The sequence below is a fragment of the Vulpes vulpes genome, chromosome 2 (genome assembly GCF_048418805.1).
Source record: "Vulpes vulpes isolate BD-2025 chromosome 2, VulVul3, whole genome shotgun sequence".
NCBI lineage: Eukaryota > Metazoa > Chordata > Mammalia > Carnivora > Canidae > Vulpes > Vulpes vulpes.
Genome location: NC_132781.1, coordinates 37298884 through 37325893, shown reverse-complemented (window position 1 = coordinate 37325893; position 27010 = coordinate 37298884). Strand labels below are relative to the sequence as shown.

General features: G+C 48.7%; 1 protein-coding gene across 7 annotated transcripts in view; it reads left to right on the top strand.

Annotated features, from left to right (window-relative positions):
* Positions 1-27010, top strand: part of HNF1B (HNF1 homeobox B) — a 56007-nt gene that overhangs the window by 5970 nt on the left and 23027 nt on the right. For 4 of the 7 annotated variants that reach the window (XM_072747685.1, XM_025996246.2, XM_025996247.2 and 1 more), the window contains 4 exons: positions 95-294; positions 4950-5214; positions 7180-7415; positions 26836-26996. In XM_072747685.1, coding sequence (XP_072603786.1) covers positions 95-294; positions 4950-5214; positions 7180-7415; positions 26836-26996 — 862 coding nt within the window. The remainder of the gene's footprint in view (positions 1-94; positions 295-4949; positions 5215-7179; positions 7416-26835; positions 26997-27010) is intronic. The other 3 variants (XM_025996249.2, XM_025996248.2, XM_025996250.2) reach the window with 1 other exon arrangement.

The following is a 27010-nucleotide window of genomic DNA, read 5'->3' as shown; positions in this document are numbered from 1 at the left end:
GTTTTGCACAAAGTTTAGGTAAAAGCCCTAAAAAGAGAATATTTCTCCCCAAGCCTCTTCCACCAGAATCCTAACCATCTGCTTATCTGTCTAGTGAGGACCCCTGGAGGGCTGCCAAAATGATCAAGGGCTACATGCAGCAACACAACATCCCCCAGAGGGAAGTGGTCGATGTCACAGGTCTCAACCAGTCCCACCTCTCTCAGCATCTCAACAAGGGCACCCCCATGAAGACCCAGAAGCGCGCAGCCCTCTACACCTGGTACGTCCGAAAGCAACGAGAGATTCTCCGACGTAAGTGCTTTAATCCCCCCTTGACCTCAACCCAGAGTGACCTTTGCCCTAACTCTGCAACCTGTGGGACGCCTCAGTTTCCTCTTCATCAAGAACGCCTGCGTAGCACTTGGCAAATATAAGGAAGCTGGCAGGTGGATTTGGTTATCATAGTTATTGTACTATGGGTTGACGTCTATCATTTTGTTCTCCCATGGTCCCTTACTACCCATCCAGCTGCCTTGACAAGTCCTTTAGAGTCTGCGGTGTATCTTGAATTTTCTGGTGTCTGCTTCTAATATCCTTCTCTTTGAAGCCAAGCGGGGAACAGTGGAATATTGTCCCCAAAGTAAGCCAAGCAGCTCCCCTTGATATGACTGCAGATCCGAGTTTCCAAGGAAGACATTTTGTAGCAATCAATACCCATTGATCACTCTTACTGTTCTTTTCCTCCCCTCTGCAGAGTGTACAAAATAGAAGATATTTGTATATGGAGATATATTGAGAACTCAACCCTGTTACTGGGGTGGAGGGTGTACTTGCATCCTGAAGCAATTTAAAGTGATTGCTCACATTGATCAAAATCAGTAGTTTTGAGACTTCAGCCAATGATCCTGATGATGAAGCTGCTCTGGCTAAGTCAGGACCCAGTAGAAGAGTCTGCATTTGCAATTCTGACCAATTAATAATTGTCATTCCCACTTCCATCCCCAAATTTCCATTTTGTCCCAAAATTTCTTCCACTCAGTAATAGCAAGAGATTTTTGTGTTGAAGTGTAGGGAAGTTTGAGCTGCATTTGAGTGATGTGTTGGTTTTATTTTAGGAAATTATACTTCAACATTATCCTGTAATTCTTTTGATCTGACCCTTCTCCCAGGAAGATTTTAGATGAGCTTCCACTCATTTCATATACTATCCCCTGGGTCGTGGGATCCTCTTGTCTTTGTCAAGATATTAATTTCCACCACTTTCTGGGTTGGATTTTTTTCCCCTCTCACTGGAGGGCTGCTTTAAAAAGTCATTCCTGTTTTCTGCCATACACTGCTCTGAAGTGATTGAGTATTTGAGTGTCCATGGGCCAGAAAGGCCTTCACAGTGGAAGGAAGGTTTTTGGACATCCATCTCATGTGGTGGCTGTTCGTTAGTGCATTAAATGAATCTACAGATTAGAAGCAAAGCCTCAGCTCTTTGCTGCATAGGAGAAGAGGGCCCCCTTTAAACTCTGGGTTGATTCACCATCCAAGGTGGCCGGATTCCTAAGAATTTGTGTTTCTGACATGAAGCAACTCTCTGTAATTCCTGGAAGGTCTGAGAACATTCTCAGAAGCCACAGTCTCCAAAAGCCAGAGAACATGGGCCTGCCCTCACTCCATTCCAAGCCTCGTGTGGCATCTCCAGTTTGAGCTGCTTCCCTGTGTTCAGTGGAAATTCTCTTAGAAAGGAGAGGAATACAGGAAAGACCAGCTAGAAGCCATAGAAAAAGATACACGTCCCAGACAGTTTCTCAAGATGCTTGAGAAGAGATAGTTTACAAAAATATATGACAGTCCCTGCAAGAGATTTTTAAAATTACCATTATCATTTTAAAGCCATACAAGACATAAACCTTAAGAAATCTTCCTTCATTCTGTAAATATTATTTGAACACCTATTAGGTGCCAAACACTATTCTGAGCTGTGAGATGCACAGGCTTTTCCTACAAGTACTTACCACCTAATGGGGGAGATGACATGTTTGAGTAAATAATGACAGCTACTTTCTAAGAGCTGTTATAAAGATGTACACAAGAGGCAGCAGAGGAATTGCTAAATGGCCTGAAGAGATCACAGAGGGCTTCTTAGAGGAGGGAACATTGGAACCAATTCTTGAAGGATGAATACAAGACACTCAAGCATGGGATAAAAATTAGCAAGTGAGATGGAATGTGTAGGAGAAAGGGGGGAGAATTTTAAAAGAGGAGAAATTTTAAAATTTTCTCGAAAAACTAAAAATGATATCAGTGATAATATTCGTTGGCCCATCTACACATAGAGAATCTGCTTGTCCAAGCTGGCTCCCGAGCCTATAAAGAGGTTGCTGAAACCAGCTTCTCCAAGTTAATTTTTTTAGGCAGCAAATGTTTTCTGTCTCCCTGCTTCCCTCTGTTAATCTAGAAGGTGAGGAGAGGTGGTGCTGGCTGGAGGATGAGACGAATTCTAGTTCTTTAAAACTTGAGGGGCTAGGACCCTGAAGTGGGCAGAACCCGGATATTTCCAGGCACCTACAGTCAAGTCATCCTGGCCTATCCCTCTATATGCTGGGTCCTGAACATCGTGCAGGCTGCCTCGTCGGAGGGCGGCCAGCAGACAGAGGCAGCCCTGCACTCCAGGCAGCCGTGATTGAGCCTCACACCCACCACAGACAGAACTTGAGTCAGTTTTTTGTTTGTTTGTTTGTTTTTAGTCAGTATTATTACCTTCACCCAAGTCAGACTTTTAAGGTTTTGTGGATATATTGTTTGGCTTTGGTTTTTAGCAAGAAGTGATGCATAGGTTGCTGATAAGTAGCCTCAGTGTCTGTAGGCTGGGCCCATGTCCTGGCCTGTGCCCCATATCCATGTGACTTTGGGCAAGTCACGTAACCAGTGTGAACCTCAATCAGCTATAAGATGGAGAAGACAATACTTCTTGCATGGAGAGGGTGTGAGAATTAGATGGAAGGATACAGTCAGAGGACCTTGTATGATACCTCCCCTCGGTATAGGTTCATTGTCATTACAGAGCCTCATGTGGGTCCTGGGTCCTTGGGATTATCCATAAAGCTTTGGCTCTTACTCAGGGTGATGCCACAGGGAGGAGGGAAGACCCTGAGACAGACCTCCTCTGAGCAGGGAGTTTCTTTCTCTCCCTCTTACTGTCCCTAAGATAACTGTAGGAGCTGGTGGCCATGGAGACCAAATGACATAAGAGGTGTGAAAGCACTTTGAAAAACATGGCCTCCCCAGGAATTTGGGTCCCCATCATCATCCTGACTAAAAGTAGATGTTCTGAAAGACTACTGAATGCGTACTAGGTTTTCATCCGGTCCCATCCCACAGGCAGGGAAGCTGCGAGAGGGGGCAGTTAGGTGACACGGCTGGGGTCCTCCATTAGCCAACTGAAGCAGTGGCTTCCTGCCAATAGATCTAGCAGAGACTGTCTCAGGATATCTAAAACAGTTGTTGGGAATCAGTGAACACAGAGCCGTAAGTGGCCTGAGAATCATCCAAATCGAAGGCCCCAGTGACATAGTCCATCCATCAAGGAGACTGCTTAGAATTTGGCCCATCAGCAACCAGTTCACACAAAGCCCAGCACCGCCTGTAACTGAGTCCTGAGTCCAGGCTGGTTAGAGGCCCACTGTTTGAGGATGGACCAAAGTGGAAATGGATCTTAAGATTGGTAGTAAGTTCCCCATCACTGGAGGTCCCTGTGGTAGGGTGTCATAGAGGGGATTCCAGCATTAAATAGTGGCCCAACTTTGAACCTTGGAGAATTTTGGATCAAGTTGCCTCTGAGACCTATAGGAGTAACTCCAAGAACCAAGAAAGAAAAACATCAAGGTCCAGAAGATAGGAACCAGGAGTTAGGAAATGAAGCTGCTATGTGTCCTTGCTCAGCAAGGTGGTTGGCCTCTATGCTTATTCATCTGTAAAATGGAACTAATGACTCCAAACCCTGCTTTGTGTAGATACAAGGAAGACAATAACAAAGTTCTCTTATCCCACAAGTAAATATCAGATCTCATTTAAACCATATGAGCTAGGGTATCCCCACAGGGTGAACTGCCACCTTTCTTCCATTCATTCAACAAAAAATATATTGAGGGTCACTATATACCTGGATCCTGGGAATTGGAAGGACAGGGAGCAGCACTTCACCTACATTTATTTTTGTCCAACTCATGAAATGCCATTGCTAGAAAGGTCCTGTGTTTGCAGTCTTCTGCATTTGCCATCTTTCAGAAGTGTAGGCAAATCTGTAAGACCTTTCCCTCACCAGCTGTTCCCCTCATAAATGAACCTCCTGGACACACATACACACACACACACACACACACCATTGCCTTTGAAGTTATCTGAAACCAGAGAGCTTCTTTTCTTTCTATTATAAAACTTCACTTATATTTATTTCAAAGTAATAGTGAACAGGTTTTGGGTCTTGGGTGTTTCTAAGAGCATAACATCATAATGTAGATACCTAGGATACATGAGGAGAGAGGGGAAGTGGGGAGAGCCTATTTTAGTCTCTAAATATTTTGTCTAAGTGAAAATTTACCTTTGAGCCTTTACCTCTAGACCCAAGACATGGTTGAGCTCATCCCCTTGGACACCAAAATGCAAGAGTTCAGGATTCCAGAGGGTTGCTTCATGTCTGAGGGCCAGTGAGCCAACGAAAACACGTTGCCACTAAAACAATGGTTGGCCACATTTGAGCTCCTTCAAACAGAGAAAAGGGTTGGCTTTGGTGGAGCAAACTGAGGTGGGCAGTGAGGGGGCCTGTGGTGGGCTTTCCCCCTCTGTACTCACACACACATACAACAACTGCCGATGGCAAAACTTAGGGGAGGGGAATAACGGTGTTTTTGTCTCTCTGTCTGTCTGTCTGCCAAGTGAAGGCTACAGACCCTATCAAATCTACTCCTTTCTCTTTTCAGAATTCAACCAGACAGTCCAGAGTTCTGGAAATATGACAGACAAAAGCAGTCAGGATCAGCTGCTGTTTCTCTTTCCAGAGTTCAGTCAACAGAGCCAGGGGCCTGGGCAGTCCGATGACGCCTGCTCTGAGCCCGCCAACAAGAAGATGCGTCGCAACCGGTTCAAATGGGGGCCCGCATCCCAGCAAATCTTGTACCAGGCCTACGACCGGCAAAAGAACCCCAGCAAGGAAGAGAGGGAGGCCTTAGTGGAGGAGTGCAACAGGTAACACCACCAGAAGCTCATTTGAGCAGGTGGGCAAGCACATGGACCTGAAATCCATCCCTTCAATCCAGGGATACTGACATACTGGTTATCCAGCTAAGTGTGGCTACAGCAGGGTTTCCCAAAGTGTGTTCTATGGCACCCTGACTTCAAGTTATTTATTTATTTATTTATTTTTAAGATTTTATTTATTTATTCATGAGAGACATACACAGAGAGAGAGGCAGAGACACAGGCAGAGGGAGAAACAGGCTTCATGCAGGGAGCCCGACACGGAACTCGATCCTGGGTCTCTGGGATCAGGCCCTGGGCTGAAGGCAGCGCTAAACCGCTGAGCCACCTGGGCTGCCCCTGACTTCAAATTATTAACAAATAAGTTTGAGAAACACCAGGTGCATGCTTCCTCTTGGAGAGTCATGACGTATGTTAGCATATTAAAGACTCTGAGGAGACCTAGAGTCTAGAAACTTTCTTACCTTTATTGATTGTTAGGCATGGAATCTTTTTTTCTGGGGGAATACTTATACTATGAACTGTTATTGAAGGGAAGATACTTTGGAGAAGCCTGATTTAAAATATGATGCCAGTGGAAATAGCATCATGTGTTTGACTTCCGTGCAGACCAGGAAGAAACCGTCCCTTGGTCATAGACTGGCTCTGGCTTTGACCAATCGTTGTACAACCATTGATCCAAAAGGAAACTTGACAGAAAAGAACTGGTCAGATCTATCCAATCCATTCTGCTCACACTGCTTATTGTTCTTTTAGTATCTGAACAACTATATGTAATTTTAAAGAAAAGTATTAGAAATCCTTCAGATACCTTTTTTTCCCCTCTTCATTCCTGCCATCTTCCCTGGCTCCAGCATTGTCTTTGACTTGCTGCAAAGCCTGATCTTAAAAAAAACAAAGCAAAGGAGGTGCCTGGGCGGGGGAGGCTCAGGGAGTTAAGCGTCCAACTCTTAATTTTGGCTCAGGGTCATGAGATCGAGACCCATGTCAGGCTCCTTGCTGGGTGTGGAGCCTGCTTGAGGTTCTCACTCTCCCACTCCTCCGCCCCTCCTGCCTTGCTTGTGGGAAGGCTTGTACACATGCACATGCCACCCCCCGCCCTCAGAAAATAAATAAACAAAAAATAAAGTCTCTGGCCAAGACCTATGGGTTATCTGTCCATCTCTGGGCTAGATTGGCTCTGACAACAGAAGGATATTGGAGATAGATAGATAGATGATAGATAGATAGATAGATAGATAGATAGATAGATAGATGATAGATAGATGTTGGCTAGGGAGGTGAGGCCAGGAAAGGACATGTCACAGAGTCCCCAAGCTGTGCTCTGTCCCATTGCTAATGAGAAGCCCCCCAACACCCAGTGGTGTCTGAGTCCCTCTCACACCTGGCACTGGGGTTTTACCAGCAATGAAGATACCTCTGTGTATCTTCCTTTCCCCTCACCCAGCCTGTCCTCTGAAGAGGATTCCTGTGGCACAGATAAGGAATGTGGTTTCCCTGGCACCCTTTTGGGGAGTATCCAAACCCCAAACAACCAGAAGTCCCTCTGAAGGGATTCAGACAGAGCTAGTGAAGAACTTCACCTTTTGTAGGTTGAGAAGAGATTAATAGCAACATAAGGTGTCAAGAGGCCCAGTCTGGACCTTCTCTCTACATTACCTGCCTCTTGACTGCTCTCTTCTTGTCAGGAGCCATACCAGAGGCCTCAGCCCCTCACTCCTGGGGCCATAGAGCCCGTGTGGCCCTTGTGTTTGGCGCCTCACTCCAGCCATGTCATCAGGGAACTACTAGGCAAGACTTCTCTCAGGACAGGCTTTTCCCCAGGCCCCAACTCTGTCCTTGGCCTCTTTGCCCTCCTGAGCAACACCACTGAGATTGTGTGTCTGGGGCCAAACACCAGCAAGCCTCCCCCTGGCCACCCTCACTCACCATCTCCCCCTTGTCCATCCTCAGGGCAGAGTGTTTGCAGCGAGGTGTCTCCCCTTCCAAAGCCCACGGCCTGGGCTCCAACCTGGTCACTGAGGTCCGTGTCTACAACTGGTTTGCAAACCGCAGGAAGGAGGAGGCATTCCGGCAGAAGCTGGCCATGGATGCCTACAGCTCCAACCAGACGCACAATCTGAACCCCCTGCTCTCCCATGGCTCCCCCCACCACCAGCCCAGCACCTCTCCTCCAAATAAACTGTCAGGTAAGCCCGGTCCAGGCCCCACTGCCTCGGCAACCCAACCATCCTGTTTCTCTCCACAGGGCTCATCTGGGTCAGGATGTTTCAGAGGGCGAAATGGTGGGATGGTGCTAGGGATGGCCCCCTCCCATTGCCAGAATGTTCTGGTGAAAATAGTGTGTGGTCGTGGTCACATTTCCTCTGAGTCCTTGCTCAGCTTTCAGGGAGCCTCTCTCCCCAGGCTTCTCTAGTCGCCTCTCTTCTCCCTGTGTGGCTGCTGACTCAGCAAGTCAGTGCAATTGTCAGTTTAGACGGAGAGGTTGCCTTATTAACATGCCAGGTCCAAACTGCAGGCAGAGTGGTCACCTCCACCCCACCCACAACCCACCCCAGGGCCCTGTCCAGCCTCAGCAGGAAGAGCCCAGGGGTCTCTGGGGAAGGGCCACTCTATTGACAGTCTTTGCTTGTTGGCTTCAGTGCTCTTCCAGAGTTAGAAGTCAGTCACTTAAAATCTTTGCGGTGATGAGCTGGCCAAAACTGATCGAGTACCTACGGTGTGCTACTGTGTGCTGGGCCCCAGCCTGGATTAGGTGTCTCTGCTGTGGGGTGTGGGCTTGTCAGGATGGAAGCTTACATCTTCACTGTGGGAAAACACCCCTAGACGCTGAGTAGTGCATGGGGCATAGTCTGAGGGTGAGCACTTCTCCCCCCAGGGCTTTGTCCTTTCTGGAAAGCTGGCTTCCCAGAATGGGTATGCTTGTTGAGGCTGGCTTGGTGCCCGTGTAGGAGTATGGCATGGTCTCCCACCTGCTCTGGGGAAGGGCTCGCAAAAGGAGAACCAAGTCCCATTTGCAACTCAGGGTTCCGAAGCCTGTTGCCCTCCTTGCCTGCTGCTTGCTCTTCTGCTGGGAGAGGCCTGAGGTCGGAAGCTGGCCTAATTATTGGGGGACCCAGGCTGAGCATTTGTTCCACACTGTGTTCCCACAGCGTGACTGCTTTCAGGGTCTCTGGGAGTCTGAAACTGTCCAGCATGAAGCATGGGCCAGGGCTGGATCCCACTCCCACAGAAGGGAAGGGCTCAGCCACATGGGGAGAAAGTTCAGGTTATTCTTGAAAGGCAGAGAAGTCCCCAACAATCACTAGCCTGTTGGCAGAATAACTCCGTTTCTTCTTGGAAATTCAAAACAGGGTTCTGAAGGCAGTGGTGAACGGGAGCAGGACTGGGGCACTTGCCGCCCGCGGTGATCCACGGAGCTGGATCTGGAGCTGCGGGGGGGCGTGGCTGGGGCAAGGGGCATTATTGAGAAGACAATGGCTATTGTGCTGGGACCTGTGATCTCCACACCAAAGTCAGGGAGCCTGTAAGCCAAACAAAGACCAGGCAGCTTTCTGACAAGCTGGGGTTGTGGTGAGGTCACCACAGGGTCGTTAGCACAGGCCTTCTGTATACCGACAGGAGACCCACAGAGGGGCTGGAGGAGCAGAGGCAGGTACTGGAAACTGAGCGAGTGGGTGCAAAATACAGCTTGAGAGCCATCTGATCGGAGTCTGGGAAGGCATGGCCCCCTTGAAGTGAGTTTTCAGGGGTCCATTCCATGATTTTAAAACTCATGGAATGCTAGAACTGGGAGGAGCTTCAAAGAAGGAAACTGAGGCCCAAAAGAAGCAATGACTTGCCAAAGTTAACAGTGATGGTGGCTGATGTGGCTAGAACTCAGGCCTGCTAACCCCCGCTCAGTGCAGCATGGATGCTTTTGTGTCCGAGCCCACAGGAGCTTCTTGTCTCCTTGGGAAGACATCGTGCTGGCACAGAGGGCCCAGGACCATTTAGGGCCCAAGGCTGTCTTCTGGGGCTTCATGGGTCTTTGTAGAGACTCGAATTTATGGAGCAATAATTATGGGACACTGCATATGTTCAGTGGCTGCCTTCCCCTCTGCCTGAATTTCCACTCGGGGCTCATCAAGATAGTCCTGTCCCCATCCAGAGAGTGGATTCTCCAGACTCGGCTTTGAATCCTGCACCTAGCCAGCCAGGTTGATCGCTGTAACTACAGTATGACCCAGTCACAACGCTTCTCCCGGTCTGGCTTTCCCGTCTGTAAAACAAAGCAACAGGACCTACCTCATCAGGCCCACGTGAGGATTAAATGAGAGAATGTGTAAACACCATCTTTCCCAATAAGCTGTGACGACTATTATTATTGCTCTCGTTATTACGAGCAGCAGCAGAAAGAAAGGCAGCAGAAATCTATTTCCTTCTAACTTTCACACCCTGGGGCATTATCCCCAAGAGGTGATGACATATTCCCCAGGCCCAGGACTGGCCTGGGCCCTGGGGTGCAGGGTGCTGGGAGGAGTGACTGTTGTCCCCTCTCAGGCCCCCAGGTGGGCTCCTAGGGAATGCACCCAGGGCTAGGCAGACAGCAGGCTGGAGCCCCGCACTCGGGATGGTGCACTTCTATCATGGGTCCTGCGACCAAGATACGGTCTCTAGCCAAGCCCAAGATATACCTGGATGCAGAAAACAAAAAGAGCTCTGTGATGGCCAAGGAGAGTGCAACACCCAGAGTCAACATTGGCACCAGCACCCTCTAAGGCTAAGTCAGGGAAATGAGTACCCAGGCCCGTTCCCTCACACTCCCTCCCCTCCGCACACAGCCTCTGAGCCTGGTGGACCAGAGTCACCTTAGAGACAAATCTTTCCCTTGAACCTTCTTCCTGGAGAGGACAGCATCCCGTCTCTAACGAGCCCCTTCTCTCCCAGCCACTCTCGGGGCATTGTGGCCCACTCGCCCACAGTGACCACAGTGTGACCCTGGCGCTGGAATGTCCGGCACAATAGGAGTGGCAGGAGGAACACTTTGCCTCTGTCAGCGGCTGATTGGTTACAAGGCGTCCTACAAACACACCGTCAGCAGAATCAGCTGTTTTCAGCGCTGCCCCTCCCGGCTTTACAATCACACACCAGCATGCAGCCCGGGGTTGTCATGGCTTTGTCTCCCTTATGCATGCTTAATTGACAATTAAGTTGGGGCTTTGAACCAGCCTGGCTGCCGCTGATGGGCCTTCATCTTTCCAGTGAGTGTCACAGGGGCACCCTTTGTTTGCTCTTCTTGGGGGCCTGAAGTTACTGTAGCAGGCTGCAGGCAGCCATTTATCTTCAGCCTGGAAGGCCTTTATCTGCGCCACCCCCCCATTCCAGCTCTGGCCAGCAGGAGCTGTCCCTGGTTATAGGCCCCATGACAGCCCATTCTCAGGCCATTGAGTCCACCCGGAGTGATGGCCCCTACCTCCATTCTGGAGCGGAATCAAGAGAAAGGCCCCCAAAAGGTCAGAGAGCAGGGCTGTGGCAAGGAAGGAGACTGGTTGGAGACAGGTGCTTGTATTGATTGGCCCAGGGAGGAGAAGAAGGAAGTTGGCGTGGAATGGAAGTGGGGCTAGCCTTGGCCGAAGCCTCGGGATCCAGCCACGTGAGCCACGCAGCCTTGCTCACCCTACCCTTTACTCCGGTCTGCCGCAAACTCACCTAGCCACCCTGTGCCAGCCAGGGAGGGGCAGCAGGTCTTCATCAGCCTTCACCCACCCCACACATAGTGTCCTCACTCTCGTATCATCTTTTGATGAAGAGATTGAGGTTCATTCTCCCGGAAAGAAAGGGAGGCAAAGAGGTGAGAGGAAGCCTTTCCAGAAGAATCTTTGGCTACCCTGACCTACCTCTTTAAGTGGGGACATTTATTTCTGTGGCTGCTTACTCCTGCCTCTCTTCAAACTCTATTCCCCCCTCTCCAAGCCCAGTGGATTTGATTGCCCTGACAGACCAGAGCTTGAAACCCAGAGAATCCTGCCGCCCAAGTCCCCCTTGGCCCCTTTCACATGTCCTTCCAAGTCACCCACAAGAATCTAAGCCAGGGTTATAGACAAACCAAACTCTGGGCCAGGATATCTGTGTGGTTCCTGCTGTTTTCCCTGATGCTGAAATCTGGAGGACCCCCAGGATGTCTCCAAGGTGCCCCATGGAAGCGTCAGGGCTACGCATGAATAACTATAACGTCCAGTGTTGATTCAGTATTTCCCAAGTCCCAGGCCCTGGGCTGAGCAACCCACATACATCATCTTATTTAATCCTCATGGCAACTTTGTAAGGGTAGAAACCTGTGTCCCTGTACCGCCACTCTACGATCAAGGAAGGGGAGAGATTTAGAATGCACATGATTTGCCCAAGTTCATGTAGTTAGTAGGTGGTAGAGACAGGTTTTGAACTGTCACATGCTGACCATCTCTCTGCTTTAGGCAGATGCTAAGAACATTGCAGGCATGGAAACCAACACACACACACAATACCCCCACAATCCCTTCTTCTGCCACATTCTTATTGCTACCCACTGAATGACAAAAAGGCTAAGGATGGGGGTCTCGAAGTCTGGCTAGTTTACTGCTTCCCCTCCCCCCTTTTCCCCCACCAACTGTTGCCCCTGACCAAGGAAGCTTCTGCACCCTGCCCAGGAGAGAAATTCAAGCCTCCTCTTTCACGACCCCATCCCCATCTGGACAGGGATTTGAACTGCCCTTGTAGTCGGCACTGTCTGGGGCACTAAATGCCTTAACAACTTAATGGGGCTTCAGAGACAGCACAGGCACCTCAGCTCACCTCTGGAGCTCCGCCCCCTCCCTGGGCCGCAGACGAGGGGCGGGGGTTTATGAGGGCGGCTGTAAAAATATTCATCTCCACGGCAAAGGTCCCCATAGTAAATAAACCCTATTGTCCCTAAGTAGCAGATGATTTCAGTTTAGAAAAAAACAAGTCCTGCCTTGAAACATCTGGTATTTTCGGAAATGCTTTTGTACTGGCTTGGAGTTCAGCCTTATACCCGGCTCCAGTGTTCCCCTTCCTAAGGACTTTATCTGACAGCCATTTATTTTATCTGCTAAATTTGAAGGTCATTTTATCTTACGGTACCACCCTATCGGCTGCCACTAGATTGAGGAAGACAATCAGGATATTAATGAGATTAAGAGGCCCAGCCTTCAGAGGATTCTGCTGGCAACCTCCTCCTGATAGTGGACCAACCCTGGTCTGCATACAAAGAAAGCTGGCTGGTGGGGCTCAGAGGCTCTGCACAAAAGGGCCAGGAGATACTGGAGTGCTATCGCTCTAGGCAGCCCCGTTGGCCATGCCTAATCCCCCTGAAGGACCCTTAGATGATTCAAGGACTCCTTGTTGCCTCCAGTCAGCTCTGAGGAGGAAGGAAGCTGCCTGCAAGCACAGAGCCCCAGCCAGCAGGTTCCTGGAGAAGTGCCCTTGGAATCTGTTTGTTGAAGGTTTTTTTTTTTTTTTTTTAAGATTTTATTTATTTGAATGAGAGAGCACAAGCAGGAGCAGCAGGCAGAGGGAGAGGGAGAAGCAGACTCCCTGCTGAGCAGGGAGCCCTATGTGAGGCTGAGGCTCGAGGCTCAGGCTCGACCCCAGGACCCTGAGATCATGAGCTGAGCCAAAGGCAGATGCTTAACCAGCTGGGCCACCCAGGTGCCCCTGTTTGTTGCAGGTTTGATAGGAACTGACAGGAACTTGGAGGGAATTAAGTACCAAAGGTGAGGAGAGGGCCCAAAATCTGTGCAAGGGTTTTCGAAGTGAACTGCTTGATGGGAAGGCACAAGATCTGGCATTTTGCCTCTACCCACTTTTCAAGGAGAAGTACAAGCACAAATGGGGAAGATATATCTATATGAATGAAACAGCCCCAAAATAACATCAAATGAAGCATTGCAGTTGTGGTTATCATCCTAGTGGTCATGGAAACTGTTGTTATTGGGGTTAGCAAACTTCTGTAAAGAGCCAGGTAGTAAATATCTTAGGCTTTTTAGGCCATAGAGTCTTCTTTTTCCTACTCGACTCTGCCTTTGCAGAATAAAAGCAGCCATGGACCATATGTAAAAGAGTGAATGTCGCTGTCTTCCAGTAAAACCTTATTTATGGGACTGAAATTTGAATTTCCAATAATTTTCAAACATCACAAAATAGTCTTTTTTCCCCCAAGCATTAAAAAATGTAAAAACCAAGCTGAGCTAATGGGTCCTACAAAAACAGGCTGCTTTGGCCTGTGGGCCTCAGTTTGCTGACCCCTCACTCTAGGATAACGGTTCCCAAACCTTGGCACATTTTAGAATCAACTAGGGAGCTTCTAAGAATCCCAATGCCCAGGCTGTTCCATAGACGCCTGACCATCAATAACCATGACATGTTAAGACACACCGAAGATCATCTGGGGAAATGCTTTCATGAATCCAGTGGGCATAGCAACAAAATCATAGCTGTGCAGGCAGACCACTATTCCAGCCTCAACTGGCCACTCATTAGCTGTGTGACCCTGGGCAAATCTCTGGGATCACTAAACCCCAGTTTCTCAATTTGTAAAATGGGGACACCAACTCATGCAGGTGCTACAAGGATTAAATGAGATAATATATGTAAAGCACCCTGGATATAGCAGGTGCTCACAGATGATAGCTATTACCATTCCTTACAGAGCTTTATTTGGGGGGCTTTCCCCCCCCTTTCCCCTCCATTCCTCTTGGAGCTTTCTTTCAATGCTGGCTTTTAGAGAATTTGAGCGTTTCCAATGGATACTCATCTTGGTGTTTGCAGCAGACTAAGGCTGGCTTCTGGTAGCATATTGAGTGTAAGGCCATTTGTCATTCTTCCAGGGAGGCCTGCCCTGTGACATGCATAACACATTTCCAGTGCCATATCCAGTACTCTAGGCATTTAGTGCAAATGCACTAAATGGTGAAAGCGGGGAAGTGCCAAGAATTGTGGGGAGGGGCGGGGGCTCATGACCATGTAGCAGGAGGTCAGGTTCATAAGATGACCCTGAATTTCCTGGAGGGCATTTTTCACCTTTAATTTAAGGAGGCGTGAGCACCCTCCTTGTTAGTAATTAGCCCTGGGAACCTGCCAATTAGAGGGGGGTGTGGCCCATTCTTGGTGTAAGCCCAATCTGAGAGGCTTAATGGCCTTTGTTCTTAGGAGGGAAGCTCCCCCAAACCTCAAGCAAAAAGAGCAGTAGGAAGGGGAGTGTGAGCACAACCCCTGCGATGAATGTGGGAAAACCTCAGAAGCTCCAAGGGCTGATTTCCTGGAAGCTACTTCCCTCAACCTGTGAGCCTGTGTCCGCCTTACACCTCTTCCTGTTGCCCTCTGCTCTGGCTGCAGCAGCCCCACAAAGGCACAACTGTGTGGGTTTAGCCATGGAGGTGTCAACCAACCATCTCTACTGCTTTCAGGAAGTCAAGAACCAACTTTCTTAGGACCCATAGTCGTGTCCTTCCCAGGTTGGAGGAACACCATGCAGATATCTTTTAGGGTTTAATGACTTTCCAGAGGGAAGTCTGCATCTCCTGAGGCAAGCTGGTTATAAGTAGCCCCATACCTGGACCATGCTCAGAAGGGTGTATCTGGGGGGCAGCACCCCAAACAGGCTAGGGCTTAATCTGTGGTTCTTTCACCATCCGGTGGTTAGTCTCTTTGAACCTCAATGTCTTCATCTATGAAATAGGGATCATAATACCTATCTCCTGAGGGCTGTCAAGAGGCTGAAGTACGATCACTGGCCCAATGCCAAAGCACAGTGCCTGACAAGGAAGGTCTTGAGGCATTGGCTTGGGAGCCCTCAGAGCCTTGAGAGGGAGGAAGGGCTTTGGGTTTCCCTGGGTTCTTAACGGGGGTGTGGCTTGCAGTTTCACCCTGGAAGTTTCCCTTTGCAGGAATTCTGCTTCTCATTTGAGACATCAGAAACCATGAAATTCAAGAATTGGCAAGACCTGTGTTTCTCACCTCTCCTTCTTGGGCCACATAAAAGGCATCTAGGGAACGCATTAAAAACACCTGTGTCTCCCCTACCCACACCTTTTTAGAATCAAAACCTGGTCAGGCCCAGGAACTTACAACAAAGTCCCTAAGAGATTTGGAGGTACGGCCAGGGCTAGCTACCACTAGGCTAGGTGGAACAGGAGGGTCCTACAGGGGTTGATGATTATCCTGATGGCCCTCTGCTGAACCAGGAGAGGTAAGGCAGCTGAGGGAAGGGCTCTGGACTCAGCTTCAGGAAATCAGAGCTGGAACGAGCAGAGGTGACCTTGGGCCAATCACTTAACTTCTCAGGGATTCTGGCAAATGAGGGCATTGCACCTTTCAGCTCTGCCAGGTTATTATTTGGGGATTGTGTGTAGTAGCAAGTCTTGGGGCCTGGGACTCTGCTGCTTGAAGTAGCAGAGGGAGGTTGGCCATTGTGATATCTTATTGTTAAGTTCATCATCTGTCTCTCTCATCGCTCCTTCCCCACTTCAGGAACTGTGTGCTGTTACAATCCTTCCACCTTTATTAGGGACCATTAGAGCTTTACAGCACCAGCAGATTGGGTGGGGCCAGTCACAATAAACAGATTTATAATGGGTGTAAATGAGACACCTATCGCTGCTAGAGGTTAACACTTTCAGGGCCTTTGAGTGGCAGCTTGCATGCCCAGGCCTTCTGGCCCTGACCACTGCAGGGAGCCTCTTCCTGGTCAGCACCTATTGGACGATGTTGGTGATAAAGCCCAGTAAGTTCTTGCTCAGTGAACCTCTGAATGACATCTCCCATTCGTGTAACGTCGATTTGCACAGTGAGCACAAAATAGCTGCTTAATTTATCTCAAGATGGTTTACAAATGGAAACAGAACAAGCCACTGCCCCCTTCTGGAGAATCCTACTGCCAAGTGAAGTCTAGGGTTTGCATCCCTAAGTGGCAAAGAAAGAGAAACCAAGTAAGTCGGTTCTCTCTGTGAGGAAAGTAGTTGCTCAAGTCTCTAGAACTGTGTATGCATTCTGAATGGTGGAATTCCAGGCTGTACCAATATCTAAGCCCAAACGCTTTCTTCACCACGCTGTCTCCAGTCGCTCAGCTGGCGCCTGGCACATGGTAGACGTCCCATGGATCTGAGCACTGATGAGATCTATTATAGACGGCTTCTTGTCCAAAAGCTTAATGCACAAATTTGCTATTTTATAATCTGTCATTCAGTTTTAGAGTTAAACTGAGCAGGGAATTTGTTTCATTTTACATAACATAGTATATGTTATTATTTAAAGCATATGTTCCCTTTTCTGGACATACTATCATCCTGCTCTGCCTTCATTGATGCTGCTTAACCAAAATACACAGCAACACACATACACACAACCTCCAACGTTAAACGCTACCAGGAAGTTTTCAAAGAGTGTAATATTATCCATTCTCCCTTAATGTTCTGGTTTAGTTTCTACTAGTTTCGTTTACTAGCTTCATCTAGTCTACTGGTTTAATTTAGTTCTACTAGTTAGCTGAATGTTCTACTAGATTAGTTGTTCTTATAATCTCCTGCCAGCATCCCTTGGGCAAGAAAAGAGTGAGAATGGCTCTTCCTGAGTTTCTGTTGAGTCACCTGAGGTCTAGAAAAGGACTTTTTGCAGATCAGAGTCATTTGGTGAGATGGTTCTAAGCAGCCACTGTCCTCTGGTAGTGCTCCCTGAGCGCTTTGCTAGTGCAGCTGTTCAGTGGAAGCCAGGAACCATCCAACCTCCAAAGCCTCAGTGCCCGGCACCTGGTGCTGCCTGGGACCAGCATCCATGAGCTGATGACCCATGGCTATCTGTCATGATGATGGTGATAGTGATGAGGCTGCTGCCGGAGCTGCCCCAGCCACAGCGATGAAGAGGCTGGGGTCTGGCCAGGCAAACGCCCATAACAAGGCGGCTCTGATGCTTGCCAGGCCTCAAAGGATCTTCTCCCTGGGTGTCACTTCCCAGCAGGGCCCTGCTTATGAATAGGTCGCAGTGGAAAACCTCTCCTTTCTAAGGCAATTTTATGAGCCCTTCAGTCACAATACAGATGTCTGTGTTTAGAACCTTACTTTTGTGTGGACACCCAGTGGCTCAGTCTGCTGATGGCTTTATAGCCTTCCCCCGTTGCCCAGACCCACTAGAAGCATCATCATTCTCCTTGCCAGCCAAGCCCAGGGGCCTTTGTTGCAGCCACATTACCCCACCTCGCAAAGGCTGCCTCTGAGAAAAGAGACCCCAGGAGCCAGACCGTGGCCGGGCTCCGTCTGTCCCTAAAGCCTTTAGGCCTAACGATGCCCGCCATTAACCCTTCTTGGGTTTCCTTCGACTTCCTTTGGAGAAAAAGGCATTTAAGTGACTCATGTTGCCATGGTAAATTCCCATTAATTGATCCTTCCCCAAAGTCAACCCGATGAGCCCCAAACTGAGATCCAACAGGGTGAGTCTAAATTTGGGGCTCCCACCCACAGCCCCAAACCTTTAGAATTGGTCAGCCTGTGCTCACGGAAGCACCCATTCCTATCCCCCTTAAAGCACCTTTGGAAATGGGTGTTCTGCTTAGGCTTCAGAAGTCAGGAAGGTGTAGGCTCCCCACAGGGACCCATTTTACACCAGGTAAAGCGCTGCCCAGGACCCCTGATGCGTCATCTGTAATACCCTGCCCTGCACCCACCTCGGGCCTGCAAATACCAAGTCGCCCAAAGTGTCAGTGCTGTTTCTACCTTGATAACGTTTTACTCTTTCTCCTTCTCCCTTCCTTAAGAGGCTGGCCTCCCACTAACCTCAGCAAAGCCAGGAGACCTAGAGGAGACATGTATACATCACTGCCGCTTCTCCACCGCTCTGCTCAACAGACTGATAGTGTGGAGTCCAGTCAGAGTTGAAAGTGTAGGTCATTTGTTCATCAGCTGCTCATCCCACTGGTATTTATGGAGTGCCTACATGAGCTAGGTTCAGGGTACTTGGGGGGCTCAGTCAGTTAAGCGTCTGCCCTCGGTTCAGGTCATGATTGTAGGGTCCTGGGATTGAGCCCTGTGTCAGGCTCCCTGCTCAGTGGGGAGCCTGCTTTTCCCTCTCCCTCTGCCCCTCCCCACCATTCTCTCTCTCTCTCTCTCTCAGATAAAAATAAAATCTTTATTTTTTTAATTAGTTTTTCTTTTTAAAGATTTTATTTATTTATTCATGAGAGTCAGAGAGAGAGGCAGAGACATAGGCAGAGGGAGAAGGAGGCTCTCTGCAGGAGCCTGATGTGGCACTTGATCCCGGACCCTGGGATCACACCCTAAGTCAAAGGCAGATGCTCAACTGCTGAGCCACCCAGGCATCCCAAAAATAAAATAGTTAGATAAATAAATAAAAATAAATGGGTGAGGCTCTGCGGGAGGCGCTGAGGACACAGTGGAGAAGGCAGGAGAGGTCCTGCCCTCATTGGGCTTATAGTCCAGTGAGACACAAAGCCAAGCAACAAGTAAAATCATTTCAAACCATCAGTGGGTCACAATGGAGGTTCAACATACCTGGAATCGGTTTGGGGCTTCTGGGGAAGAGAAAGAAGGATCAGCTTTGGAATATTACTGGCTTGTAGGAGACCCTTAGCAAGAGGTAGTAAGAATAACCTCTTCCTCTTCGAACCTCAGTTTTCCATTCTGTCAAATGGGCTTTCCATGACACACAGAGAGCAAATCGTGTAAAGCACTCGCGGAGGTGAGGACTTCTCAAGTTCTCAAGTGCCAGCCTGGGTTCTTTCACATGTAGCCGCAGCCTCCCTGGCTGAAGTGCTCATTGCAAATCATCTGATGTTTGCCTGTAGAGACTGGCTCTCAGGTAAGGACCAGGCGTGGTGGCTGGGGCCGACCTTGTAGGGAGGAAAGGCAGAGTTTCTCTTGCCCTTCTACCTCCACACATGTGTGATTTTCTCAGGCACCTTGTGCATGTTAGCTTCTGTTTCCCAGCCAAGATGCTTTTGATGGAAGATGACTTTTTTTTCCCTCTTCTTCTCTTGGCTACATTTGCTTTGATTTTTATAAGAAAACCAGTTTGTGGGCTTCCCTTAAGTATCACTCAACTTTTACTCCTTGAGCTCAAGAATGTTTACCGTCCCCACAGGCCTGTCTGTGTTTCTCCTCTTATGAACTGGCCTTCTCACTAAGTCACCTCAGGTAGAAAGCAATGTGGAATTGAAACCGGCCCAGTGTTTAAACTGCTTTCATCTTGCATCAGCTTTTTCCTCTCAGGCTTTCAGATTTTTAATCTCCTAAACTCTTTGCAAACATTAATCTTTATGCCCAGAGAGGAGGCAATCTAAGGCCTGGCAGTGGTCCCGTGTCACCGATGAGGATGCTGAGGTAGCAGTGCCATCTCCTTCATTTAAAGCTTTTGGTTCTGGGTTCCCAGTTGCAAGCCAGGGAAGGGTGCACATTCTTTTATCCCAGATGAGTGTCTTAGAAGTTTCCTAGACTGAATCATTTGTATCTCTGCCTCTTTCCTCAAGAAAGCAACTCCTGGGGATCCCTGGGTGGCTCAGCGGGTTAGCACCTGCCTTCAGCCCGGGGCATGATCCTGGAGACCCGGGATTGAGTCCTGTGTCGGGCTCCCTGCATGGAGCCTGCTTCTCCCTCTGCCTGTGTCTCTGCCTCTCTCTCTCTCTCTCTCTCTCTCTCTCTGTGTCTTTCATGAATGAATAAATAAAAATCTGTTTTAAAGATAAAAAAAAAAGGAAGAAAGAAAGAAAGAAAGAAAGAAAGAAAGAAAGAAAGAAAGAAAGAAAGAGACTCCTCTATGGGAAAAGGGGCAGTGGGTTTCTGAGAATGCATTACGATAGGGTCCATCAGGACTGGCCTAATTCCTCCTGGTCCCCTCCCCGGCCCTGTGTTTTGGCATCGTCGGAAAGACAGCTCTGTCTGCCCATAATTGATGGACAGAGTTGTTTCCTTTTCTCCTTCACACGCTCCCTCATGCCTGGGCTTAAATTCCCAGTTTCTAGACCCAACAGGGTTGGGCTGTGCTCTGCATGAGGTTAGAAACACAGGGGAAGAATGTGTGTGCCAGAGCTCTGGCTAGTTGAGTAATGTTTACTCTGTTGGTGGCTGGGACGCTCATTCGTGCTGGCAGAGGTCCATCAGCCAGAGGAACATTCCTGCATTATCAGGGATGGGAGATTGGCTTTGAAATGTCAAGGGTGAAAGGCATCCCACCAGATTCTGGGTGCAACTCACAGACCCCAGTAAAAAGGACCCCTTGGCTTCAGACCCCTAAGGCCACATGGGGCCAAGCTGAGCCTCATGCTGCCGAGGAGGCAACACCTCCCTCTTCCCACTTACTATATAAAAAGAGTGACTCTGGTCCTGCTCTCCTGGCTGACATTGCTCTACTATTTGCCCAGCTTTTTCTCTCCCTGGAAAACCCGGTGCTTCTTTAACCTTATTCGCTCATCATTCTGGCTTCCAAGGAAGGAAGATCCATATGCCCATCTTGTAGATAAAAATACCAAGACCCAGGGCAGCCCAGGTGGCTCAGCGGTTTAGTGCTGCCTTCAGCCCAGGGCATGGTCCTGGAGACCCAGGATCAAGTCCCATGTCGGGCTCCCTGCATGGAGCCTGCTTCTCCCTCTGCCTGGTGTGTGTCTCTGCCTCTCTCTCTCTCTCTCTCTCTCTCTCTGTGTCGCTCATGAATAGATAAATAAATAAATCTTTAAAAAAAAAAAAAAACCACAAGACCCAGAAGTTGACTGGCCCAGAATCATCAAGACAGACAGAAAAAGAAAGAGAGAGAATATTAGTTCGCTTTGTTCCAAATGTCCAGATGCTGATTGACTTCTGGAATTGTGGAATTCTGGCTGTTTTTAGAAGTGCTAAGAGAGTTGTAGTTCTCAGCCCCAGAAGAACAAGTTTCTGAAAAATCCCTGTGGTTAGCAGGTCCTCTCCTGGGTCCTCCTGCATGGCAGTTGTGTCTGTCTTTTGAACACAGGTGCACAGTCAGTTCTATAGAACCCGACATTTACATCATAAAAACCACCATGCTCTGTAAAGTCACGCAATAAAAACCATGGGGTTTATGGGGGGAAAATGGGGTTAAAGGCACCCTACTCAAAACTTCTTCAGTGACACCCTTTAAAAAGATAAGAATCTAATAAAAACATTTGCAGAGTTATATACCTGTTAAATAGTTAGGAAATGCATAAATGCCATACAATAATAAATACGGCATTTTACCTTGAACAAGTCCTGAAGTTTGCCTGCGGAAGCAGATGTCCAAAGGGCTACAGCTTGTGAGTTAACATGAAGTAGGGTGGAGGACTGTTGGAAATTGGAGGGAAAGCTGTAACTCCAGATGTGGATGGACATGGCATATAGCACATGCAGGGAACTGATGGTAGCTCATAGCCGGTAGATGCTTGAAGAGTATGTGTACGTGTGCGCACGTGCATGCACACTAGTGTGTTTAATTTTTTCCTGTGTGACTCTGCTCAGCTGGGTGCAAGTTTCTGAATTCCTCAAATGTGAAGTTCATGGTATGCTCAGATTATTCCATAATGTATCAATAGATTTAGAACAGATCTACACTTAATATCAGTTGCCGCAGGGCTGGCTGTATTTTCTCCTTCTTCCAGAAGGGATGATCCGTTGCTCTAGAGCTTAAATGCTCAAAGCAGCTGCAGGCTCATTCCATCTTTCAGTAAATATTCACAGTCCCAGGCTCTGTGTTAGCCTCTGAGGATGCAACAATGAGTAAAAAGCCATCCCTTCCTTTAAGAGGGAAAGAAAAGTATCCTATCATAGGAACATTATAGGGCTGAGTGACCAACTCCTGTTGTAAGGGTCTCAACTGCATGTAAAATACAAAAGGGCAAAGCAGATAACTACCAGATGAATCAAGGAAAGCTTCGTAGAGGAGGTGGCATTTAGCCCTCTTAAAAGGATGTAGAAGGGAAGAGCTTTCCAGGCAGAGGGAACAGCAGAAGGGTCTCAGCTGCATGTAAAATACAAAAGGGCAAAGTAGATGACTATAAGGATGAATCAAGGAGAGCTTCACAGAAGAGGTAAAACTTAGCCCTCTTAAAAAGATGGAGAAGAATTGAAGAGCTTTCCAGGCAGAGGGGACAGCAGAAGCCAAGGCACTGAGGCAGGAGATGGCAGGTGCCCTGACACGGCTGTATGGGATGTCATGTGAAATGATGCAAATAAGGGGCTGCAGTCACAAAAGCCTAATCCTGCTGATCTTTGCTAGTGGGGCTTTTCCAGAAGGTAGTGAGGGGCCATCATAGGTTTCCAAACAGGGCAGTGACATGGTGCAAGTTTGTTTTAGAAAGAAATCCCAAGCTGCAGTAGTGTGAAGAGTGCCCTGGAGAGGTGGATGCTGGTGCAGGAAGCAGAATGTGGAGATGTTGGCTTCTGGAACCATGAGCTTTGTTCATGTTTTGATACTTCTGACTAGTCTTCTGGAACCATGAGCTTTGTTCATGTTTTGATACTTCTGGCTTCTGGAACCATGAGCTTTGTTCATGTTTTGATACTTCTGACTAGTCATATTGGATAGAAATTGGATGAGTTGTCTCTGTCCCACATGCCATCGGGAATTCAGAAAGAGCCCCAAAATACAAAGGCGTAGGAACAGGTGAAATGGGTCAGTGCCTCACAAGGATCTAAGGAATGTCTCTAGATTCTAGCTGGGATGACTTTTGCTACTGGACACACTTGCTATGGTTCCTGAGACCAGTGATGGGGACATGGCCAATGAATACCTTGAGCGAAGAAGTGAGTGCAAGGTACAAGGTCACCTTCTGGATTATCATATCTCCTATGGGGCCCTCTGAGGCTGTTATTAACCTGGCATCTTTGGTTGGTCAGTATTAAACCAGAGCCCTTGTGGTATATTTGTGTTCAAAGCTTATAGGGGTGAAAGAAGAAAGGAAGAGGTCATTCCACCTTCCTAGCACAGTATCTGGCATGTAATAGGTGCTCAATAAAGTTTTGTGAACTCAGCCTTCCTGAAAATGTCTTTAAGACAAAGACAATACCAAAGTAGAAGGAAGTGAGGTATCTTGAACAACTGTTCTATGCCAAGCATGTTCTGGGGACTTTCACATCCCTTAAATCATTCATCTTCTTCCCAGTGACCTGAGGGACAGAGATTGCTAACTGCAAAGAAACCGAAGCTCGGGGAGGTTAAGTAGCTTCCCCAAGGTCACACAACTAATATGTGGTAGAGCCAGGATTTAAACCCAGGTTGCCTGACTCCAGAGCCTCCTCCACTTTCCTTCTCTGAAGCGCTCTTCTGAGTTTGTGAAATACACAAGGACCTGGCCTCTCTTTCCTCTAATGAGAACACCTATTCTTGGTGGATCGCCAGCAGATATCTTGTGATACACCTTCCACCTCCACACCCCCTTTAAGGTGGCTGCCTGGGTCCAGAGTGATTGCCAAACTCCTGGTGAGAGGAGCACTGGTGGGCAAGGTTACAGGCGAATCTGGAGCTGGTGAGCAGCCCCCTGCCTTGCTCCCACCACACTCAACAGTGATAACAGCTCCCTCCTAAAGCGGGCAGTCCTCTGGCTCAGTGATGAGGAAGTTGGAGTTCACCCAGTACACTGATGGCAAAGCTGAGATCACACAGGGATCTCCTAGCCCCCAGCCCAATGCTCTCCCTTAGCCAGAGGTCTAGGCTCATCGGTCCTTAAACAGAGCAGCCCCACCCTTACATTTCTCGTAGAATGAAGTTCTGCTGGGGTAGAAAACAAGGTTTGAAAACCACAGCAGCCGTGGGCTACACTGCCTGGGTTCTAACAAATGGCTCCTGCCCCTCATCTGCCAGGCTCCCTCTTAAAAAAGGCTTTTGTTTCCTGCGGATATCCTTGGTTAATTATTTTTAAATAAATAATTATGTAGCCTACAGTAGGGGAGAAGCCTTCCCGTGACCCATATTTGATCATCAGAGGACTGGCCGTCTCCCTCCGGCCAAATTAAATAGGCTAAAACCAGAGTCTGTTTGACTTGAGGCTGAATCGATGGTGGAGACAGGCTGGGAGGTGAACACACACCTAACTCCCAGCGTTATCACCGCTCTCTCAGGAGCAGAGCATCTTGGGGAGGTAAATAGCTGGCCAGGGAGTCAGAGAAAGCAGGAGAAAACAGGGTGAAGTCCAGTCCCTCCAAAAGGAAAGAATGAGAGGGGCAGGGGCCAGGCCTGCCTCCCAAGTTGCTTCCAAGGCAAAACATCAGTGCTTCCACAAGGTAGGATTCTTTGGGAACTATTCTTCATGAACGGGTCACTCCATTCAGTACTTAGAGTCTGCCCTAATTTGTCTAGAATCCTAGAGTCTTAGGGCAAATACCCTGGGGTCCATCTCCATACTAACTCCCTCTCTACCTAGCATTACCATTTATTTAGCATTATGCTAGGGAATTTATAGATATTTTCTCTTACCTCAAAATAGCCCTGTTAAGGAAGCATTTCCTCCATTGCATGAGATATGGCTATGGCACAAGATCACACATCTCCTAAGGGCAAAGTCAGGATTCGAGCCTGAGTTTGGCTAGCTTCTGAGCCAAACTCAGCTCCTGAGCAGTCTCCCCTTTGTGCCCCCTTGTCAGAAAATCCTTCCTGTTACTGACCAAATCTGCCTCCCTCTTTTCCTTTGGATCTGTTCTGCCTCCCAAGCTCATAAGGCATACATCTTTCTTCTTCTCCATAACAACACTGTGAGCTGTTGGACACCTCCTGCCAGGAGCTCAGTGGGAAATGTGACTGGAAAAAAAAAAAAAAAAGAATCTCAGGTGATCCATCGAGATGAAGTAGAAGGGGGTAAATTGGAGACCTTGGGGCCGCAGATAACACGTGGAGAAACATGGGCAGGGCTGCTCAGGGGGGTGTTGGTTTGGAGGCAGGGAGGCCTTTCCTCCTTTTAGCTTCATAGTTCCCATTCCCCCCAAAATGCAGTGCCCTAGACCAAGAGCTACTATATATGCCAATGCTGTCCCACTGCCACTACCACCCCCACCAGCAGCCCCTAGACTCAGGATGAGCCAACCACCGATAGAAGAAGGCATAAAGCCACTCTGAGTCAAGCAAATTGCTCTCAAGGGTTAGAGCTTTGCCTTGGCACTTGTCTGTTTCCTTCCCGGCCCTCTGAAGCTCTTGGTCCTATCAGCTTTGGGTGACGTCTTTGGGCCATGCCAAGAAAACTGGCTTGGTCTGCTCTTGGCAAGCTTCATCTTAGTGATTTGGAAGCTGCCGGTTATGGTGGCTTGTGTGGCCCCTGGGGAGGAGTGGGGGTGTTGTAGCTTCATCTGGCGGGCAGGGCTCCAGGGGGAGCAGGAAGCAGAGCAGCAGGAAACAGACCAATAGAATCAGGATACTTCATACAACGAGGGTGAATGTGAGGAAAGCTGGCAAATGGAAAAGTGCAGCTGGCCCATCTCTCCAAACAACTGCATGCCTAGAGCATTTGGTCTCATCCTTTTGCAGGGAGAAACAAGGTCCCTTTGTATCGAATCCCAAGTGAAAAGCAAGAGCATGGTCTTTGCAGGCTTTGAGCTTAGGGTGAGATGTCCCAGCGATCCCCAGCTCTGTCTTTGGCCGTTTCAGGGGCCACATTCAGCGGGACTTTGACTCTAAACGAAGGAGCCAGGCTCTTTGCACCTCCCCCCCTTTGGCTTCCTTCAGTAGGCTACCTTTTGCTTAGCATTTGCCCTTTCCTGAGTGCAGACCTCTGTTTTGGTTCCTGAGCGAGAAGGAGGGTCAGAGCCTTGAGGCCGTAAACATGTGTGGTTCTCCCCTCCCTTGCAGACCAAACTGCAGTGGTTTACTAAAACATCCACACCCGGCCTGCATGTGCTGCCTGCCCTACCTCCTGGCACACGCGCCTTCCCCTGGGCCCTGGAAGTCAGCCAAATGGGACCCCATCAGAGGAATGTGAGTTGCAGAGCCAAAGACTCCCAGCTGCAGCCCCATCCCTGTCCTAGTCTGCCCTTGTCCCCTCAGGGCCTCTCAGGCTCAGCCAAAACCATGGTGCACAGAGACTTGATGCCTTTTGCTATCGCTCTTGCAGGGGACCTTGGGCAAATGTAGATATGGGTCTTTGTAGAATGGGTCTACTCACACTTTGCAGCCCCACATTGCCAAGAGATGCCAGGGAAACATTTCTAGAAGGCATTTCAAAGAATAAAAGAAATACTCTAACCAGGAAGAGAGGGCCAATCTCAGCCCCTAAAACCTGAAAGAACCATGCTAAAGCAACAACAATCAGAATCCTTTCATTTGTTCTCCTTCTCTCCCTCCCTCCCTCCTTCCTTCCCTTGACAGATATATTTTGAGGAGTAACCAAGTGCCAAGGTACTAGGGCTTTAGTAACAGACAAAACAAAACAGATAAAACGTCCTGCCCTCGTGGAGCTTACATTCTGGAATCAAAGTGGAGGCCAGGCCACCTTTACCCTAGAGAAAGATGGCCAGTGTTTCTTGTAGGTAGACAGGGGAGGAAGAAGGCAACTTGGTATTCTCATTATCCGCCCTCGCAAACAAGGGGAGCGAGCCAGAGTTCCAAGTCCCCGGGGGCACTCATGTCTGCTGTTGGGTCTGGGTTGTTTTGCAGGAGTGCGCTACAGCCAGCAGGGAAGCAATGAGGTCACTTCCTCCTCAACAATCAGCCACCATGGCAACAGCGCCATGGTGACCAGCCAGTCTGTTTTACAGCAAGTCTCCCCAGCCAGTCTGGACCCTGGCCACAATCTCCTCTCACCTGATGGTAAAATGGTGAGTACACCTGG